Genomic DNA, 22,926 nt, shown 5'->3' with positions numbered 1-22,926 from the left:
AGACCTCAAATCGATGAATCATTTGAGTTGTAATAACGGCACCCAAATCCATCAATCTGCAACGCATAGGCTCCGTGGCGGCAATGTGGTACCTGAAATCGTCTAATTACAATTGTCTAATAACGATAATAGTGGCAGTGGGCTGGCCATATATGCCGTAGGACTGACGATCGCTGGAGCAGACGGGTTCTCGAGTGGAGACCGCGCAGCGGAAGACGTAACGTGGGAAGCCCCCTGGCTAGGTGGTGCGATTACCTCCGCACAGTCGCCGGCAAGAAGTGGGATGAGGAGAGCCGCAGACCGGGCTCAGGGGTGTGGATTGGGAGAGGCCTATGTCCAGCAGTGGACGACTGTGGGCTGTTGATGATGATGATGATGATAAGAGATATTTATGAAACATCGTATTATGCAAACAACAAGCTCGCTTTTATTGCTCACCACGTTCCAGGTGTTCACGGCTTACTAAGCAGTTATCGCGGCTCATAGACAGCACAACGCAAACATCAGCTTGAGGAATAGACTTCGCGGCAAAACAGGCAGGATGTTGTTAACTACTTACTTAAGCAGGTTTACAATACACGCTAATGAAGTCGTCGTGGCCTAGAGGATAAGACGTCCGGTGCGTTCGTATCTAGCGAAGCACCGGTGTTCGAATCCCGCAGACGGGTACAAATTTTTTTAATGAAATACGTGTTAACAAATGTTCATGATTGACTTCCACGGTAAAGGAATAATATCGTGTAATAAAAATGTAAACCCGCAAAATTATAATTTGTGTATTTACTGGTGGTAGGACCTCTTGTGAGTCTGCACGGGTAGGTATCACCACACCGTGTATTTCTGTCGTGAAGCAGTAATGCGTTTCGGGTTGAAGGGTGGAGCAGCCGTTGTAACTATACTGATACCTTAGAACTTATATCTCAAGGTGGGTGGCGCATCTACGTTGTAGATTCTATTGAATCCGGTTACCACTTAATACCAGGTGGACTGTGAGCTCGTCCACCCATCTAAGCGATCAGTCTGGTTTAATTTTAATGTAATTTTACAATGTGTTTTAGAGGCACTGGGCAGCGTGGGTAGTACGGCGGGCAGCTCTTGGCCGTCGTCGACGCCGGAGCCTTCGCCATCGCCGGCATCGACTCCGACCTCCGCCGACGCCGACACCGAGCCGCCCTTTACCCTCGGTGCAACTGAGCACACACCATACCAATGCCAGTTTTGCGACAAAGCCTTCCCAAGGCTCTCTTACCTCAAGAAACATGAGCAAGTACGCTTCGATATCGTTTGACTTAAACTAGATAATTGTAATGCTTAGTTATCTCTTAAAATAGGAAATAAGTGAAGGGTTTTAAAGGTGTATAATAAGTGATGTGTTTTTTAACTACACAATGAAATCGTTTTAGCATATTATTTGACACTAGTTTTTGCCCGCGACTTCGTCCGCGTGGAATAGTTCACAAATAATGCTTTTTTTTTTAACAAATTTGGTTAGCATAAAAAACGTTATAGTGAGCCAACCTTAACATATAGATATATATGTTGCGGACTTTTTTTAGATCTTTTAAAGGGGAACAATTCTGTCATACATTATTTTAGCGAAACTTTAACCGTTTCTGCAGCGCACGCAGTGGAAGCTCTCAAAAGGGAAAAAAACCCCGATTTTGAAACATTCTTTATTGGTGCTCCGCTCGCATTGGTCTTAGCGTGATGTTATATAGCCTATAGCCTTCCTTAATAAATATGAACTATCTAACACTAAAAGAAATTTTCAAATCGGATCAGTAGTTCCTGAGATGAGCCCGTTCAAACAAACAAACTCTTCAGCTTTATAATATTAGTATAGATTGAAGGCAGACCACCGTACCGCCGACCGGATCGTAATTGGCGGAGCGTCAGAAAAGCCAATGGCACATAGCCGATCTGTTATCTACAATCATACTACTCTTTTCAAATCCCATTTGAAGAGGTTGTTAATTTCGGAGCCAGATCATAAAATTATCAATGAAGCGCATTATGCAAGAGCGCAACGCTACCGATAACGGGTGCTCCAATAGAAAGGAAATGACGGATAAAGATATCGTTTTAATATCTGAACCTAAATACGGAACGACGATGTATTTTTTAATAGTTTAAAACACATTTTATCAGATTAGGTAAAGTTCAAAGCAATAACAGTTAAAGTTGTAGGAGTAGTTGGAAATTTATCTGTACCTAGGAGCACTTACTTCCATAAAACAACTTCACTAACTGCTCAGACAATGCAACGGCTACATTTCTGACCGTCATATCTGTGAATCCACAATCCAGTTTCGCCATGCAGTTCGTCGCTTCATTAGCAAGTAGATACCCAAAATGGCCCATTACCTAGACGGCGTGTAGATATGCATCGCATTCAACTTACACCACAGCTCTGAGAGCATGAGTTGTGACGGACGCGGCCATTACGCCGCCCGAACATCTCGACTCCTTTGTGTCTTGCCGATCCCGCCGCGTTACGATTACGACACACACCAGGAGAGATCTAGCTCTGATAGGACAAATAGAAATGTCACTTTGTAAGCCGCCGTCCTAGCCGCCCACGCGTGGATACGAATCGACACGTAGATTTCTGGTGGCAAAATCGTCACCTCGCCGTATCTTGTATATTTACGAGTAGAAATCTCTTTTTTTTTCTCTACCTAAGCTGATAGCCTTGAGAGGCTATTTCAGCGTAACCTTAATTAGTAGGTGAGCTCACGGGGCTCAAACCGAAGTGATGCTAACACTGACCCTAGCAAGAGCAGTGCTTCGCAAAATCTACCACCGGATGGGAAACGCGACTCACTGAGAAGATCCGGCGATAAATTCAGTGGGCTGTCTATGACTTAATTCGCCCGTCGAGCCCTTCCACAAGGACGGTGACCGGTGATTGTGGTACTTAAAAGCACCGTTAATGAATCGGGAGGCACGTCCTGACGGATCCATTAGATCCAATAACCTTTGCATTAGACTCTTTCAGCTCTAATACTAGGAGCAGGCTTAGGGACCTCGGTAACCGCACTCGTCGAACTCGACAAAGAGTTCGCCGTGTAACCTAACCCATGAATCAGCTCGCTGAGTTTCTCGCCGGATCTTCTCAGCGGGTCGCGATTCGGATCCGGTAGTAGATTAATTCGCGAAGCAGCTACTCTTGAGTTGTTAGGTCTCCTTCGGAGGCGCTCGGGTAGCTGTTAGCAAATCCCACCCCTCTTGGCTGAGCCTTTGCTCGCCCACCTGTATTGGTGAAACTGGAAAGGCCTCCGGGCCACCAGTAATCTTTCAATCATAAAAAAAAAAAAAAAAAAAAAGAAGAATCGGGAGGATCCGCAATGACGTGTAGAAATCTCACACAAACAAATGCAGGGAAATTAAAATCAAAATTACACGGAGGAATTTAAGTAGATTGTGGATGTGCAGCTGCAATAGCCGTTGGTTGTTTGCAGATAATGATCTGTGCGTGCGCATCGCGTTGTCGCAGATCGCGGGTGAGCGGCGAGCGCCGACAAATGTATCGGTTGATGATCGCGTCCAGTTTGCGTCACTGCGCCACTGACGGCCGGAAATAGGCCTGCGATAACAACTCCCTGGTCTAGCTCGCCACACCTTTTATCATCTCACCGCTTGGGAAAGACGATCATTATAGGAATAAATCAATTACTGCTTCCACGCACAACTTGACTCGGGCGCGTCTTGTCTTGGGAAAAACAATTTTTCCAGCGCTTTATTTTGATTATTTACAATTTTTAAGCTTCATGGTGTAATATAACATAATAGTTTATTTAATCATAAAAACATCAACACATTATATGTAGTTATTGTTAAATATATTAGATCTATATTTTTGTCGTGCACTCGTAGCGCAGGCAAAACATATAAGCTCTTCTGTACTATAAAAAGGTTTTAAATACTAGTTTTTTTCACGCTAAAGGCCAATTACTTATCTTCAAGATAAATGAATGTCACATTAGTACAGTCTAGTATATCTACATGTCTAAGTATCACAACAAATAATACAACATAACAGCGTTATCTATCTCTCTATTTATTTATCCATTAACAATAGTGATCAAAATTTTCATACATAACTACTTCATTTAGCACATAGGCCGTGTCTGTATAATCCGAAAAAACTTCAAAGCAGTCTTTCCAAACACAAAATCGAGGGTTTACGCAATTGAGATTATCTTTATTATTTTTAAGCGATACGAGAACCAAAACCGGGGTCTCACTACTGTTTCTAAGAATGTTTGATAAACGAGAAGAAACATTAATTAACCCATTTTGAATTTACAAGAGTGAGGATAGCGCTTTTTTGTTTTTGTAGAAGACCAGGCTAGCTCATGGCCTATTTCGAGTCAAACGGTTAACGGAGCCCAGAGGCGGCTAACCCTGTTTTCTACAGTTAAACTCTAAGAAAATGTCTTGTATTTAACCTATTGATCGCTACTTTGGTCTAGCGGTTTGGAGACGCTGAATACTCTAGTCCGGGTTCTGGCCTAAGACAAGAGAGTATCCTAACTCGGAGTTGTTGAATGTGGCATGATAGTTCTTTTATTAATCATACATAGCGTAATGCATGCTTTGTTCGCGTCGAAGACAGACAGCACCGTGATATTAACTCATGCGAGTTCAGGATACACCCTCTATCCAGAAGAAAGGAATAATGGAGAGAATATAGTAGGAGTAGTAGTTAGACAAGTGACGGATGATCGGGAAACTGTAGCATAAGCTAGAAATTTTCAATTCAATCATCACACACTGTATCTGTACTGTATCTCTTTTTTTCTTCTTTTTTTTTCTCTTCATAATACGAATTTCAAATAAGTAGAGACAACATATACGTGACATCCTCTCTTGCAGATGCTACTTTTGGAACCCAGCGTATTCAAAAACAAGTCCCTGGTCTAGAATTGAGTATTTTAAACTACAAATCATGCAGTAACAGGATAAAAATATAGGAGAGAAAAAGACAAACAAAATAATGAAGGTTCTTTCAAGGTGATCTACATAGTAGTAAAAGCCTGTGACAAAAACTGACCGTATGACCTTTATGTTTATGTGAACTGACAATGTTGCACTGTTATCGTCTTTGAGAAAGTTGCTCGGTAGCTATATGGGGCCCATTTTTGAGGCCGTGTCATTTAATAATTTTTTTATCCGGTCTTTAATGTTGTATGTTCTCACGCTTTGAGCATGATAAAATAAACAGTGAAACGATTTGCGTGCTATTTCACCATAATCTTGGAACAGCGTCGTGGTGGGAGTAGCACGTTGTGAGCCTCTGCGGTGCACCCAGGGGCCGAGCTCCCGTCGAGCGCAAACTCGCTTTGGCTTATTAAATTCTCGCACGAAGAACAACGACAGCCCGAATCGATGTGATGTGATAAATTGAATTTAACTGCACGCTGGTTTTTGCAATCTTTATGAATTTAAAATGAACATGCTCAACGAATCAATTGAGATGCACTGCAAAATGTAAGGACCAATAATTTCGAATTAAATGTATTTAAAAAATAATTTGTTGGTGTAGGATCCTGAATGTTCGAGTGTCCTCCTCCTGGCGAGGGCACGATTTACTGCTTACGAGCGATCGGATTTATTAATTCTGTCTGAGGACGATTGCTCCAATTAAGCGAGCGGTGTAAACATGCCGCTGTCTTGTTTATGCGTATCTGGTGAGCTGGAGGCAGTACATGGTACTACGCTTACGTCTTTCGAACCCTAGTTCCAAAAAAAAGATGTATTTGTACATAGTATTCAAATATAAAATGATAATTAATGGTTATGTATATTTAGGATTATTTTGTCGGTACATTTTTACAAGATTAAGTTATTTATTTATTTATTAGAAAGTAACGAAATTATCAACACTACAAAAAGAAAAAAAATTGTACATATTCCTTTCCTTCGTTCAGCACATTAAATTTAATGGTAATTAAAAAATCCCTGAAAAGTTACTTCCTAATATACAAAATACAAACGTAGACCTTATTAATCGATAATCTTTAATGATTAAATCGATGCGTTAAATATCGAATTAATCGTAAATAATCAGGGGAATCGAGTGGTCACAGGAAGAAAGTGCCGGCGTTCGGCGGAAGAGGGTCCACTTAGCACAATTATTAGAATGGACCCCGTTTAGACACATAATTACGCCGCTCCGACAGGGTTCCTGCTCATTTCTTATTTAGTGTCTGCTTCGCGTAATTTTCAAATGATACTAGTTCTTAAGGTTAGAGATCGTAGCACTCTTTTTATACCTATTAGAAACTGAAATTCTATAAGCGTCAACTTGATCAGCAAATCACAAATTATACAAGGAATCAGTTTTTTAAACGATTTTAAAATATTAATCATAGCATAAACCTATACCGAATTCATCAACCTATTATAATATAACCAATCAATTATTTAAAAAAACACGAGACAAGTAGATTAGATACCGAAAGTGTCAACATCGCTTTTTTTAATGTGCTTTTTTATATCTATTTATAGGTAAATCGATATATTTATTCCAGCAACGGTTTTCTTTGACTTCCTGTTTATAGTGGATGCTGTTATATACTATAGTATATCAAAATCTTTCGCGTCTTCATCAACAATATGTGTAACTAGTTTTAATTTAAGCCAAATTCGACGTAAGACTTCGAATATATTTTATAAAAGAAAAATATACTCGCATATTCAGATAATAAAGAAAAAAAATCATAATAGCCATGTTTTACAACCCGGTTCAATATATCCTACTTAAGGAAACACAGTATTCAGTCCTTGAAATAAATAACTATGATTAAATTTTGATCACATTAGAGAATGCTTATAATCAAGTTTGTGATTATATTTGTTCCTCAAGCACCTCGTTTCGTGTTCAAAAATGCGCTAACAAATTGAGATATGGCGCTAATGGCTTTAGACAGCCATCCCGTGGTAATTGGGGGCGCACGAGACCGCAAACCCCTTTACTAAACCAATAATACTTTTTCTTATTAAACACTTAGATCAATAGTCAGTATCAGTTCCGAAAAGTATGGCTTAAAAGGCAATTCGTTGAAATTTCAAATGATTATATTCTCTTCGCGTTCAGCGTCAACTGAAATAGAAACAAAGTTAATCATTCGTGGTATTTGTTTAACGCGTCTCTGAATGATTGTCATCTAGGTGGTCAATTAGTAAAAGCGTGAACTGGCTGTCAGTTTGGGAGTCTATTATACTTGAACATGCCTCATCTCATCTTCCAGTTCACGGTTGTGCGAAGGCCGAACATTTCAACGGCTTTCATTATGTCGCCGCCAATGGTTATTCATAATATGACCAACATTAGCATCACTATACTTTTGCTCATGAATAATCCTTCAAGTGTACCCAATAACACTTATTTTTTCTAAAACAAATGAATATTTTTCAGTTCGCGTTATTATTACTTAAATGTCTTATTTCGGTTTTCACGTGTGAACTTAATTGAGGAAATTGGTTTGAGTTTCTTTTACCTGTGATTTTTAATAACCTAAAACTTAATAAATTTTAAAGGCTATTTCAAGCTTTTCAAACTGTATTTTTGCAAATTCAATTACAACTAGTTATAGTCAACAATTGACATAAATCGTAACAGATACCTTACGGTAATGAATTATTACATTATCGATTTTAAATCTATCGACAAGTGATATGGATTCCAATAGCTGATATCTTACTCGACGGTCACGATCAGCTTACCGACAAGATCTCTGTCGTTTTTTACTCTCTATTGACATAAAATGCCTTAGTTGTGAGCTAGTGAGCTCGCGCGGTCTCGGCGGTAGTCAGACTATTGTTCGCAGACAGTTCTCACGATAGTTTTTATGATCAATGCACCGGGAGTTATTTCGTTTCAATCACCTTATGACTTACACATTTTAATCGTTGCTCGTGTAATTGTACAGCTCGTCCTAGCTGCGATATTCATGTCTGATGTATAATTTAATAAGTGAGTTTTCTTTGAGGTCTTAAATACTGAATATCCAATTTTTCTTTGTACTGCCTCATAAACACTTTGATCATATTAAATTCAGACTTATATTGGGTGTCAATTGTGGCCTAACAAGACTACTCAAAAAAAAGACATAGAATAATATTTCAAAATTTAATTAAAATAAAAATGCATCAGAACCAAATACAGATATTAGAGCAAATATTTCTTCATTAGTATTTGTTTTACTGATTATTTCGGGGCGAAACATGGGAATATCATGTTACAAAAGGCAAGATGCGTTTCCGGTTAATGCCTATCAAGTCTAACCGTGTTAACGCGACACAGATCTGTTTAGCCTCACCTTTCTGTCTACGTTCAAAGCTAAATAGTTATGTGTTTTGGTTCGAAGAGCTGTTTTCCGAATGCAACAGAGACTTCAACTTCATTTTTCAAGGTCGGGAACAGCGTTCAATATATAGATAACATATGGGTGGGTACTCAATAACTGTTAACGCCAGATAGGTTGTGCTTTGAAGGATGTGTAGGCAAAATACTTAAGGCACAGAAATAGTTACTTGTAGAGTTCATTTACATTGTTTTTTTCATTATCTTAATTTGGAAAATTCTTTAACCAGTCGCATTCGGACCAAATGCCGTTTCGTTGTGAATTCTGCGCACGACTATTCAAACACAAGAGATCGCGCGACCGACATGTTAAGCTGCACACTGGTGATCGCAAGTATCGATGTGCACATTGCGAATCAGCTTTCTCGAGGAGGTAAGTTATTTATATACCTACTAGCTGACTCGGCAGACTTCGTAGTGCCTCAGTCGATAAATAAAAGACCTAAGCTTTTGTATAAAATAAACTTAAAACAAACGAAATAAATTCGTCCGACGGGGGACACATTAAAGGGAAAACAAAATTGTTATTTTTATTTAATTCCGAGCATTTTCATATTTATCTACCTTTTAAACCTTCTCTGGACTTCCACAAATAATTCAAGACCAAAATTAGCCAAATCGGTCCAGCCGTTCTCGAGTTTTAGCGAGACTAACGAACAGCAATTATATTTTATATATCTATATAGATATATAGATTCGTAGCGGTATTTATAGTCAAACTGTACCAATCTGAAAAAACCCTGAATCGGTCCAACATAAATGTCGAGAAATATGGCTTTCTCTTGGATAGCCTGAATTTCGTCGTTCAGAATAGCTTCGGGCTGTAATGCTGTGAATCCTAGCAAAAGAAGAATCTGGCGGGTAAATATCGATAAAATATATTTTGTGTATCGTCAATGAAAAGAGAAGTCATTGTCGGTGCTCGTAATTATTCACAAAATATCAGAGACATAGTCTAGCCACATCTTGAACCAGATAAATCGAGCTCTTGTATTTGAAACACACTTGAAAGAGACAAAAGGAATTCGTTGAACGAATTCTAGAAATGCACTTAAGATGAGAAAGAGCACATTAAAGTCCATGCCTGGTCTTCTTAAGAAATGAAAATCTTTACGACCTTAATACCGCTTTTAAATGTGGCTTCAAAATTTCGAATACATACGAGTGCTAGTTAAACCTACATGCATCTTATGTATTATATATATTATTGTTATACGAACGTAGCACTAAGGATTAAGTCTAAAATTTTCAATACTTTAATTCCTGAATAGGCGTGAGTCAGTATAGTCAAGTGGATACTGCAGAGGTGCTTATTACTATACCCAAAAGAAAAGATTGATTGCTGCATGTCCGCGACACAAAGAGACGCTGGCGGCCTAAACGCAAGACGTCACCTTTTTCGTCACCTCAGTGCGGTCACGTGACTAATTCCACTCAATTTGTCGGCCCAATGAACCTCCGAGTGAAAAGAGATGATGCGTTGACAAATGGCGTCGAGGGTCTCACAAAAATAAAATAATGACCCGTTCCTAAGCTGGCACAGCGAGCGCGGCCATTAGCGGAGGTGTTTGGGCGAACGCCTCTATACAGTGTGCGTCAAAAGCCCCTTTGTTAGTTTGTTTGGTTCGTGCTTTATGTGAGTACTTATGCTGCTTATGATAAATCATCGTCTCCGCTGACACAACGACGGTTTACTTAATTATACTACACTAAAGCACCGCATACTGCTGTTTTATTGTATTTCAAATGCATAATGAAAATCTGGAAGATGTTTAACATTAACCTATGTGTAATTTATTTATTTCAGTGATCATTTGAAAATCCACATGAAGACTCATGACAATCAAAAGCCGTTTCAATGCACTATTTGCAACCGCGGCTACAACACGGCTGCAGCGCTCACTTCTCACATGCAGGGACACAAGCGAGACCGGGAGGGTCGTGAACAAGATCGCCGACGCCCACTTCGCTGCCCACGTTGTGGTGATGCATTTCGCCGACCTGATCTACTTCAGGTTGCATATTTTTTTAATTTGTTCCAAAAACGTGGCGCGTTTCAATGTACAGTAGCTCAAATCAATTTTACTTTTTTAATCAGGGACATATGACGACAGCACATGGGATCGATGCAGCGGTAATGACGCCACCGCGCCGTGTTGCATCTCAACCACCCCCTACACTTCTGGCTTGCATTTACTGTACTCGGGACACTTTCACGAGCATGGAACAGTTACAGTTACACGTACGCGCAGCTCATTCGGCCTTACTCAACGGTGACCTTACAGGACACACAATCGATCAACCTGCACCGACAGATCTAAGTAGACGAGGACCGGAAGACGCGCCACCACTGAAGCGGCGTCGATCAGGTTCTGGAACACCACAAACCACTTTATCGCCGAGTACTTTACTTTGCAATCAATGCGATGCCGCACTACCAGATTTTGAAGCATTTCGCGCTCATCTGAAAGGACATTTAGAAGAGGGCGGGGAACTGACTCGCTCTAGTCCCGCTCCGTGTTTGCAATGTGGCTCGACTTACGCGGATGCGGCCGCTTCAGAGCGGTACCTAACCGCTCATTACTTAGCAGTTTCTTGTGAATATACTTGTCACAGTTGCGCTCGGAGTTTTTCCACACCCGATGACCTCCAGAAGCATCTTCTAGATCTTCACGCTCACCATTTATACCGTTGTTCTCTATGCAAAGAAATATTCGATTCAAAAGTAGCGATACAGGTAAGGCAAATTGATTAAGAGAATTTAATTAATCTTGACGTTTATTAATTACAAGCGGCCCGGTCCGGCTCCGCTCGGGTCTTTAACAAAAATTTGACGTTGTTTTATTTTTTTAAATAAAATAACACTTATTGCGGCATAACTATAATAGTTAGACATATGCTGTTGCGACACTTTTTGTAAATAGTAATGTGTTCTACAAAGTCGTAGTACATTATTTTATTCTATCACGAAAAGTTTTCGTAGGGCACGCGATGTTAACAATATTTTAGGTAATTTTTTAACACCTTGGGTTACATTATTGGAGTTTTAGTAAGGATAATAAAAAAAATCTTTTAAAAGATTATAGCCTATGTCACTCGGGAACAATGTAGCTTCCAAACAGTGAAAGAATTTTTCAAATCGATTCAGTAGTTTCGGAGCCTATGCAAGACAAACAAACAAACAAATCTTTCCTCTTTATAATATTAGTATAGATAGTATAGACTAGCGACCCGCCCTCGCTTCGCTTCGGAAACATTAAATTTTATTATTGATTGATATATCGAAGCCCGAAGCCTGCAGCGAAGCCCCCCATGTTGCACGCGGTACGACAGTAACTGCGGGTGACTAAAAGCTAGTCTAAAAAAAGTAGCCAAGTTATTCCTTATCTCATCAGCTACCTATTAGTTAAAGTCTCATCAAAATCGGTCCAGCCGTTCCAGAGATTAGCCGGATTAAACAGACAGACAGACAGACAGACAAAAATGGATAAAAAATGTTATTTTGGTGTATGTACCGTATATATATTCATATGCATGTAGTAAAAAGCGGTTATTTCAATACTATAAACAGACACTCTAATTTTATTTATATGTATAGATATACCAATATTATAAAGAGGAAAGTTTTGTAATTTTCATTTTCTAGGTCCATTTTGCTGTGGCCCACAGCGGTGAGAATAAAATATGGATGTGCCGTTCGTGCGGCGGGAGTGGAGGTGCTCTGCGTTCGGAAGCGGAGGGAGTAGCGCACGTGCGGGCCCGACACGGCGCCGGTGTGTCGCGGTGCACGTGTGGCGCGCTGCAGGCCGGGCCCCGTCCTGTGCGTCCGCCGCGACCTTACCGTTGTCCGGTGCCCGCCTGCACTGAAAACTTCGCCGTGCAATATCTATTAGAGCGACATATGCAAGCGCACCATGCTTTGCCGCATCAAGTATGTTATATAACAAACACAGTAAAATAAATAGACACGTCCTTACGGATCCATCAGATCCAATAACCTTTGCATTAGACGCCTTCAGCTCTAACACTAGGAGTAGGCTTAGGGACCTCGGTAACCGTACTCGTCGAACTCGACAAAGAGTTCGCCGTGCAACCTAACCTATGAATCAGCTCGCTGAGTTTCTCGCCGGATCTTCTCAGCGGGTCGCGATTCCGATCCGGTAGTAGATTCTTTCGCGAAGCAGCTACTCTTGAGCTGTTAGGTCTCCTTCGGAGGCGCTCGGGTAGCTGTTAGCAAATCCCACCTCTCCTGGCTGAGCCTTTGCTCGCCCACGTGTCCTGGTGAAACTGGAAAGGCCTCCGGGCCACCAGTAATCTTTCAATCATAAAAAAAAAAGTAAAATAAAACCTTTTAATTTGACATAAATATAAATCGATTGAGCGGTTCTTAGGATATTCTTCGGATCCGCGAGTTGTAGATATATGTAATGCGAAAATAAACGCGAAATTAAACCGTAAAAACTATTGATGAGATCCTTGTTGTTTTTTTTGTTTATTGCTTAGCTGGGTGGACGAGCTTACACCCACCTGGTGTTAAGTGTTTACTGGAGCCCATAGACATCTACAACGTAAATGCGCCACCTACCTTGAGATATAAGTTCTAAGGTCTCAAGTATAGTTACAACGGCTGCCCTACCCTTCAAACCGAAACGCATTACAGCTTCACGGCTGAAATAGGCAGGGTGGTGGTACCTACCTGCGCGGACTCTCAAGAGGTCCTACCACCAGTAAAATGACTTGTAATGACTCTTCAAGATGTAGATTCATTAGGTGCATGAGTATTATTATTTTGAAATTGATATTTTAAGTAAAAAAGTCTCCAAGAATTTATTGATGGCCCAAGCCATCCATATATGCCTATAGAAAAATAGGAAATCGCTTCACAAACAGAAGAGAAAATGGAACATAACTGGTTTGACATTATCGTCGACATTCGTTCAATCTAAAATATGTATTTAATAAAGAATCGTTCTGATTTCGAAATTGTAGAAACTACTAGTAGGTAGTATATTAAAAATAACATAAACTAATACAGGGAGGCAAGCTAAAAGCCAACCAAATGTCAAGAAATGTACCAAACTACTGATTCGCAGAAATAAGCAGGATACTCTGCCATGTCGACTTGCAATATTACCTACCACTCTTACTCAGAATTTGGAGCTGAGTAGGAATATTGCCACCATAGATAGATAATAAAGAACTATTAGCATTAGCTCTAAGAGTTCAGAACGCACCCTTGTGATTAATAACCTAATTATTTTTATATAAGATCTACTTAAACTTATACTGACTTGACCTTGCATTTTTCAGGTTTTAAACGGTGAATTGAGTAGAGCGAAGTCTATAGAAAATAATAACGGAACTGAGGGAATTGAGAATGAACGTTCACCGTGCACGCCTACCCCTGAAGCTGCCGGTGCAAGCTGTCCCATAACTAATGAAGACAGACGCCGTAAAAACGGAGCAGTTGCTTTGCAATGTGCTTATTGTGGCGAAAGGACTAGAAGTCGAGCAGAATTAGAAGCTCATACCCGGGCCCATTCGGGCGCGGCCGCTGCCCGACATAAATGTTTAATTTGTGATGAAGTTTTGCCTTCAGCGGCTGTCCTTGCAGAACACAAGCTCACACATTGCAAGGTATCTAAAAAATTTATATTTTAGTATCACATATGGTACAGATAAAAGGAGAAACTTTATAATACCTAATGCTTTCATAAAAAAATATTTGTTAACCGGTTATGGAGTCATTTTTTCACTTTTAATAGAATGGAAAATTTCACTAGATTATTTGATCGTTTTAATTTGTGCATCCAACTATTATCTATCAATATTTCGTTAACACTCAACAAAACTGCCGCAGGTCGTTGCAGGAGACACGTGCTCCCGGTGTCGCGCACGGCTTCCGTCTGAAGAGTCGTTTTTGACACACATGGCACGACACCACCCGGCTCTACCGGCGCCATGCGTCGTGTGTCGACAGACACTAGCTTCCGAGGCCGAGGCCCGTCTCCATGCTCGTTTCCATTTACGCCCCAGTGAGGACGAACAACGATGTGCAATATGTCTTCGAGCTCTCCCAGAAAACGAAGCAGGCGAAGGAGCGCGCGCTTGTTCCTCGTGCTACGCTCGCCACACCGCTCCTAGACCTCCACCGCCAGCTGACCACGATTGCCGACTATGCCGCCGAGCTCTTGGGTCACCTACCCGTTTACAAGCACATCTAATCGAGCACACGTTTGCTGGAATCGGTGCATTTACGTGCTATTTGTGCTCGGCTGTTTTCACAAGCGCTGCTGGCCTGCAGCGGCATTTGCCAGAACATTCCGCTGCACCCAGGCCATACGATTGTGGGAGATGTGGGTTGAAATTTTTCTTCCGAGCAGAATTAGATAATCACGCATTCGTTCATATTGAAGAAGCAGAAATAGCACAAAGAGCTTTTTACGAGGCCTATGCACGGGAAGCTGCATCGGCCTGGGCAGCGCTCGCTCCTCCAGAGCCACAGCAGACGGCAACACCAGCGCCCGCTGTGGTTGAAATGAAACGAGAACCAGAAATCAAGGAAGAGCGTCATGATGAGTACATCGAAGTGTCGTCTCCTGTTCCTCCTACACCACAAGCCCCTGCTGCGACTGCGACTCCTCCGCCGATTGTAAAGCAGGAAAAACCCGATGAAGACTAATCATTTTTAGAACTCCGTCGTTAGTAGTTGGGAGCGCGTGCTCCTCTGCAATATTAGATTACGTCCCTATGTGCTATGTAAGTTAGATTTATTAGAAGTTGATATTATGACGTTGAACGAATGCGTTCAAAACGCTTTATTTCGTATGACTATTATTATTAATTTCTTTAATATTGTTTACGTTACTTCGAATAATATGTTTTAGTATGGCTATTTGTATAAAACGGTTAATAAATTATTACGTAAAGCTTTGAATTGTTAATGTTATTTTATTTATTTTGTGTTTTATTTGCGGTACAATACTGTTCGTTGAGAAATTGCTTGTTGCAATTTTAAGTTTGGTTAAATAAAAGCGTTGATGTTTAAGCAGCGGCAACTTGCTGTTGTATCCAAGGTAAGAAAGCCGCGACATTGACGTACACAGCGGACACATTGGCGTTGGCACAACCTAGACCCCATGCGACCAGCCCGACCACCACCCAACGGCCATTTGTTTGACACACAAGACCGGAACCTCCATCGCCCTGTCAAATGCGTATTAATAATATAAAATTTTCATATCGCAAAATGTGTTATTACGTAAGGAAATAGGCAAAGCGGTATTTCAAATAACCTTTGGTAGGTCCGGTTACTGAAATAATATATTCGTGATCGAGCGAATTATTTAACTTTGTAGTGATAATGAATTTACAATAAAAATATTCGTAACTTTACAATTAAAGTGGCTTAACTAAAAATTGAAAGAAAATGAGTTTTATAGTACTTTGAACGATTTATAAACATATATAAATTCTATCACTTTATGAAATTAAATTTTAAAAATTAATAATTAAATTTATATTTTATTTAGAAAAGGACAAAGTGGACTTTCCATTACTTTTAAATCAAGAGGATAACTTAAACTTAAAACTGAGGCTTAGAAATTACGTCTCAAGTTATGTCGCGGTAATTACGTTGTTGTTAACTTTAAGCTCCAGTAGCCACTTAATGCCAGGTGGGTTGCTCGTCCACCATATAATATAATATAAGCAATAAATAAAAACTACACAATAATTGAGGTATTCACAAATTAATTAAATAGGCTAGGAAGTTTTCTATTATAAAAAGTGTCCACTAACCGTACAAGCATCCTTATTGGGCTCTCCGCCGGCACATATGAATGACGTAGTATCCAGAACATAAGTGGGCCCGAGCCGAGCTGTTCTCAGTTGCGTTTGACAAACGTCAGGCGCAACAATTGGGACGTCGACCTTTTTCAGAATATTTTGAAATTGTCCTTGAATACCGAATGCATCCTTGCCCCAGCCGGAGACCATGCATCTATTAATTATCAAAATAATATTTCATTATTTGCTGGTTCGTATTTTCGCGTTGGCTACCGGAGCCTATATACATAATAAAATGAAGGCCGCAACCCAGAACGAAATATGAAACCGAAATCACAATTAAAGTGTATAATGGCTGTCCGACACTGCGAACCAGATCCATGTCTGCTTTGTGACAGAAATAGGCATTGCGCTGGTTCTTACTGGTGGGAGGTGGGAGGGCAACTTTTATGCTTTCACGCATCTATATCCAATTCAATCTAAATTAGCAGAAGTACTGTCGGAACATCATTGCAGTTTTATCTAGACAAAACATTGCTAACACAGTAAGCACAGTCAAAACAGTGATATGCGCCACTCATATTATATTACTGAGATTTAAGGCAGTTGTATTGGTAGTACAAGAGTCCATTCAACAAAGTATTGGATATACGATGATTTTTCAAACGTTCGTAATCACTATAAAACAACTGTTTTGCATATTTCTGCCGCTTCCACAGACACAGTCCATTGAGTTTCTCGCTGGATCTTCTCAGTGGGTTGCGTTTCCGATCCGGTGGTAGATTCTGAGAAGCACTACCCTTGTTACGGTTAGTGTTAGCAACGTCGCCAGGCTTGAGCCCCGTGAACTCACCTACTTGTTAGGGTTACGCTGAAATGTCCTCTCAAGGCTATCGGCTCAGGTAGGAAAAATAATAATTCTGCTGCAATGCAATTACGGGTTCCGGTTGGAACGCTTACACTCGACAAAGCAGCGAACAATTATTGTCCAAAACGGCATAAGCGCTGTGATTACTGTTATAGAGTTTATTTAACGATTTAGAGCCTTCAGGTTATGATAACACGGGTCAACACCAAATTTGAGTTTGATTGCAAAGCATAAAATTTAGATATTTTAGATCGTAATTAGACGAACAAAAATACATGGCATGAAACAGTTTGCTTTTAAACTTTAATAAATTGACCACATATGAAACATATTTTTTTTCCTTCCTAAGCTGGTAGCCTTGAGAGGATATTCCAGCGTAACCTTAACTAGTAGGTGAGCTCACGGGGCTCAAACTTGACGACGTTACTAACACGAACCCTAGCAAGAGCCGTTCGCAGAATCTACCACCAGATCGGAAACGCGACCCACTGAGAAGATCCGGCGAGAAACTCAGTGGGCTGTGTCTGAGGGTTAATTTAACGGTGATCGGTGCTTGAGGTACCTAAAAGCACCATGAAACAAAATGCATCAGCATCGTATTTATACTTTCGTGACATTTTAAGTTTTTCTGAGCTTGTACAAAACACCTGATCGTTGTTTATGAGTCGAGTGCCATCTAGTGGCACTGTGTAAACGTAAACACCCCACTCTCATAGCCCGGTTTTTTAGAAAACATTAAAATTAATTAACATTTCTAAACAAAAATTGAAAAATGAGTATTATTACTATAACTATCACAAAAGCAAACATTATACCAAAAAAAGGTATTTTATTTTCGTTTTTGGCAATAATTAACCAGAAAAACCTAGGTATAAACGCTAGGACAAAGCACGATTATTTTTTGTAGAGTTGTGTAATCATTGATATAATTACCTTTGACCTGTAAAGGTGGCACTAGCCGCTGAAGGAAGACACGCTCTGTTGATAGTAGTTGCAGCTCCTGTTGTCGGTGTAAACGGAACTGGGCTTGCCAATCGAAGCACTGTGACGTCAAACTGAAGCGTGTTAGCGTTGTAGGATGGGTGACTTGACACTCTTTGTATTGTGTATTCTTGGTGGGCGACTGGTTCGTACGTGCCAGCGGCGTCCCACTCACCAAGACGAACCTTCACATTCGGAGCTGTTCCTGATACCCTGTAAATATTTGATGGGATTAGAATGTTTGATTGTTTTTATTTCATTCCGTTCATTTACATTTATATCCTTGATGGACAATCAATTTTTATTTATTTATTGCTTAGATGGGTTCACGAGCTCACAGCCCACCTGGTGTTAAGTGGTTACTGGAGCCCATAGACATTTACAACGTAAATGCACCACCCACCTTGAGATATAAGTTCTAAGGTCTCAAGTATAGTTACAACGGCTGCCCCACCCTTCAAACCGAAACGCATTACTGCTTCACGGCAGAAATGGGCGGGGTGGTGGTACCTACCCGCGCGGACTCACAAGAGGTTCTACCACCAGTAAATAAATTCACAGCCCGCCTTTATTATAAGAGTTTTTTTTTTATTGCTAGATGGTTTGACGAGCTCACAGCCCACCTGGTGTTAAGTGGTTACTGGAGCCCATAGACATCCACGACGTAAATGCGCCACCCACCTTGAGATATAAGTTCTAAGGTCTCAAGTATAGATACAACGGCTGCCCCACCCTTCAAACCGAAACGCATAACTGCTCCACGGCAGAAATAGTCAGGGCGGTGGTACCTACCCGCGCGGACTCACAAGAGGTCCTACCACCAGTAATTACGCAAATTATAATTTTGCGGGTTTCATTTTTATTACACGATGCTATTTCTTCACCGTGGAAGTCAATCGTGAGCATTTGTTGAGTACGTATTTCATTAGAAAAAGTGGTACCCGCCTGAGATTCGAATATCGGTGCATCGCCCAACACGAATGCACCCTACGTCTTATCCCTTAGGCCACGACGACTTCAAAGTTGTACATGGTTCGTGGTTCAGAGACTTCAGAAATATCAGGCCAGGCAATTCTTAATGCTAATCATTCTTTTTACACTTCAATTAAAACAAACATATCAGAACACGTTATTACGAAGAAGCTAGTATTTAGCGGTACCAGTCCGAAGTTACCACAAATAATCAACGCAAGCCAACTTAAGTTGTGCTCTTTGAAACATGAAGTTGAACTTTATAGCCTTTGAAGTAATGGTACTTCAAACCACAACAAAACATTACGTTACAAACAGATATACGGACGATAGATGTACCTAAATTTTAGACCGTGTGACTGAAAAGCCGGACCATCAGAAACTAACCAAAATTAGACGTTATGTAGTTTTATGATGGAACCTTTATTTTAGAAATCATTAGTTAAATATTGATTAATACATGGGAATTTACCCAGTGCAAGTACAGTAAATTACACAGTAACAAGCGTACTCGTATCACCGATTAGGCGACGTAAAAAAATATTGTATGATACTTACACATAAGACATGATCCTATGAGTAACGGTTAGAACGTTCATATTATCAATAAGAACTCCTCCGCCGATGTACTCGTTTTGTTTCGTTAAAATAAGGGCCTGTTTTGTTAAAAGATCTTGTAAATAAAATCATTTTGCTGTTCACAGACGCTTCATTACTAATTATATAAAATAAGGGTTTATTGTAAAACGCTGGTAAATTTCTTTTTAAAAATGAAGTTATGCATTGTTTGTGTTACTCCAGCTAAATTTAAAAAAATTGTAGTTGGTTGTCTGTAAAGTCGGTTTACGGACGATAGTTTTACGTGATAACGTGAAGTATTTTTGTTTATTGCTTAGATGGGTATACGGGCTCACAGCCCACCTGGTGTTAAGTGGTTACTGAAGTCCATAGACATCTATAACGTAAATGCGCCACCCATCTTTAGATATAAGTTCTAAGGTCTCAAGTATATAAGTAGTTACAACGGCTGCCCCACCCTTCAAACCGAAACGCATTACTGCTTCACGGCAGAAATGGACAGAGTGGTGGTACCTACCCGTGCGAACCCACAAGAGATCCTAGCACCAGTCATAAAGAAACATTGTTGAAAAATTGCATAATTTATGAATTGAATTGAATTATTATCACTGAATTATCATTATTTTGTATAATACAAAGGAGTTCATTAAAAATTACAAGTTTTTCTATAAATTAACGCTTGGGTCGATCGTGCCTCTCGCTTGTTCCGCGCTCTCGCTTGCACACTGAGGCTCCCGCGGAACGTGACACTTTTTCATGCGTGCAGCCGGTGTTCGTCGGTTTATAAGACGTTGTCACGTCAAAAAAATGACATTAAATATTTAAAGATTTTTAAACTATTTATTCTATTTCGTCTACGACTCGAGAAAAACGAAAAATTACTACATATCTTATACTGTTCGTGAATCGTGACTTTTTACCTGCCAAGGAAATTCACCGAAATTAGCTTGACCAGCCATAGGTGTAACTCCTGTAGATGGTACCGATTGTAGGGTTCCACATCCTATCTGCGTCATGTTCATAGTTGTATTACCACAACAATATTCTTGTCCTGTTAGACATTGACTTACTGCCTGCAATTTCATTTTCGGTGAACATTCAATTTTAAGGATTATCATTGAGTGTCATCGTTCTTTATAGGCCTTACCGGAGTAACAATTCTGACATCGATCATGGGAAATCGAATACATGTTCCAGCGGTTACACATCTGCAGTTGTTACTTTGTCTTTTGTGAATTACGTGATGTTCATCAGGCTTTGACAAGTTGCTCAAAAAGTTTTTCACATTAAGCGGTCTCATACTTCTTTTTTGTCTTGGGAACTTTACAGCGGCATCGTAAGATGGTACTTGAGAACTATAGCCCATTGGCTGTATTTGCAGAGCTGCCAGAGGGCCCGGAGTAGTTCCAAGCCTGGGATCGATCGGTAGAGGCCCTGCGATTTCATCAGGATTTAATAAACACACCACATCAGGGTCATTACAAAATATAACAGGTAATAACAATCGACCTGAAGTTGTGGGAGCTGCTGTTGTCGGAGGCGGAGTAGGAGCTGCAGTAGTAGTAGTGGTCGTCGGTGGAGCTGTAGTAACCGAAGGCATTGTAGGTGGCATAGTAGGAGGCATGGTTGGCGGCATTGTCGACGGCATAGTTGACGGCATAGTCGGCGGTACTGAAGTGGTTATATTTACAGGCATCGTCGGAGGTGCCGTTGGCGCCTGAGTCGTTGGCGCCTGAGTCGTTGTGGCTGCTGTCGTGGCTGCAGTTGTAGGCACTATAATAGGCGCGGGCACACCAGGAACTATCACAATCGGGGACGGGTTTGCAGGCAATAGCCCAAAACAAGCTGTCAACAGCCACAGACACATTTTTGTGAGTTGAAAGTATGCGTTTAGTTTCACACCTCTCAATACACGTCCAATGCGATCTAAGTCTGACTGGTTTTTATTTCGATGGTCGGCATGGATTAGATAATGATGAAATTTATATTAAATGCGTCCTTAATTTTGATATATGGCATTCCCCTAACAATTGTAGCCTTCATGCCGTATTGCGTATAACCATGGCGACAAATCGTTGTAATCAGCCAAATGACGATTACTAATCTGTTGTTGTCATTGTAGAGTAGTTTCGTCATCGTTTAGAGGAATTATAATATTTTCGAATTCACATAATGCGTGAAATATAGTATTGTTCACCGTGTACAGGGAAAAATGTTTCGTATGTCAGATTTTATAATATTAACAAAAAGCATATAGGTAACATATTCTTTTTTTAAGAATATTTTTTTGTCGAGTTTCTTTTAGTAAATATGTACATATAAAATGTAATAATTTAGTAATAATTTATTGAAAATCAGTTAGATGGTCGAATGCTGTGAGATATTTTTTTTAGGTTAAACAATAATAATCTACACTAATATTACAAAGCTGAAGAGTTTGTTTGTTTGAACGCGCTAATCTCAGGAGACCTTATATATATAAATAACGCGAGACCCAATACAACCCTGAGGAAAAAATTTAAAGAAATTAAAGTTCTCACTATGCCATCCCAGTATATCTTTGAAAATTTTATGTATGTTCGTAAATATATTGAGGAGTTTCCTAAAATGTCGGACATACATAATAGAAATACTAGGAACAAACACAAGCTTGTTGTGCCGATGAGTAGGTTACATAAGATACGAAATTCATTCGGGTGTTTGTCTGTGCCCCTGTACAACAAAATCCCACAAGATGTTCAGAACCTACATATACATAGGTTTAAGAAAACTATTAAAGAACATCTGTGCAATAAAGCTTACTATAAAGTCAATGATTATCTAGAAGATTGCACAAAGTGGGAATGAGTTGCTCGCTCCGGGCATTTCAATATTGTAATAATTGTTATGTAATAATACTCATTGTAAAAATGAATATTTAAAAAAAAACTAATATTAATTTTTTTTTATCTAATATGAAAAAAAAAAGTCATGCCCGCTGAGTTTCTTGCCAATTCTTCTCAGGACGGAGGCTAGTTCTTGTGAATTGGCGGTAGTTCTTTTGACGTTCAACAAGTATTTACTTTCATTTATGTTGAATTATTTTTTTTTGATTTGATTTGATTTGATTTAATGCGAGACCTGCTACAACGCGAGACCTACTACAAGGCGAGACCTACTACAACGCGAGGCCCACTACAACGCGAGACCTACTACAACGCGAGGTCTACTACAACGCGAGGTCCACTGCAACGCGAAACCTACTACAACGCGAGACTTACTGCAACGTGAGACCTACTATAACGCGGGACCTATTACAACATGAGACCTACTACAACGCGAAACCTACTACAATGCGAAGCCCACTACAACGCGAGGCCCACTATAA

The 22,926-nt window shown here is 40.1% G+C and overlaps 2 protein-coding genes across 4 annotated transcripts in view; one reads left to right on the top strand and one right to left on the bottom strand.

The window, feature by feature from the left end:
- Positions 1 to 15,315, top strand: part of L (zinc finger protein Lobe) — an 84,549-nt gene extending 69,234 nt beyond the window's left edge. For both annotated transcript variants that reach the window (XM_089727653.1, XM_028186624.2), the window contains 7 exons: positions 1,059 to 1,267; positions 8,602 to 8,744; positions 10,179 to 10,386; positions 10,470 to 11,108; positions 12,018 to 12,302; positions 13,682 to 14,008; positions 14,232 to 15,315. In XM_089727653.1, the coding sequence (XP_089583779.1) occupies positions 1,059 to 1,267; positions 8,602 to 8,744; positions 10,179 to 10,386; positions 10,470 to 11,108; positions 12,018 to 12,302; positions 13,682 to 14,008; positions 14,232 to 15,053 (2,633 nt within the window). In that variant the 3' untranslated portion in view covers positions 15,054 to 15,315. The remainder of the gene's footprint in view (positions 1 to 1,058; positions 1,268 to 8,601; positions 8,745 to 10,178; positions 10,387 to 10,469; positions 11,109 to 12,017; positions 12,303 to 13,681; positions 14,009 to 14,231) is intronic.
- LOC114252116 (inactive CLIP domain-containing serine protease A3) lies at positions 15,302 to 21,914 on the bottom strand. 2 transcript variants are annotated; one of them, XM_028186623.2, is made up of 7 exons: positions 21,069 to 21,914; positions 20,707 to 20,993; positions 20,480 to 20,632; positions 19,539 to 19,636; positions 17,961 to 18,221; positions 16,172 to 16,373; positions 15,302 to 15,577 (listed from the first exon to the last, which is right to left on the bottom strand). In XM_028186623.2, the coding sequence occupies exons 1-7, from the start codon at positions 21,424 to 21,426 to the stop codon at positions 15,416 to 15,418; spliced, it is 1,521 nt and encodes a 506-aa protein (XP_028042424.2). In that variant the 5' UTR covers positions 21,427 to 21,914; the 3' UTR covers positions 15,302 to 15,415. The 2 variants fall into 2 exon arrangements, with proteins under 2 accessions (XP_028042424.2, XP_089583780.1); XM_089727654.1 differs by having other exon boundaries at positions 15,334 to 15,577; positions 20,707 to 21,914.
- Between the last annotated feature and the right edge of the window lie 1,012 nt (positions 21,915 to 22,926).

This window comes from Bombyx mandarina, chromosome 05 (assembly GCF_030267445.1).
Source record: "Bombyx mandarina strain Sakado chromosome 05, ASM3026744v2".
NCBI lineage: Eukaryota > Metazoa > Arthropoda > Insecta > Lepidoptera > Bombycidae > Bombyx > Bombyx mandarina.
This window is presented reverse-complemented; position numbering and strand designations above follow the sequence as displayed.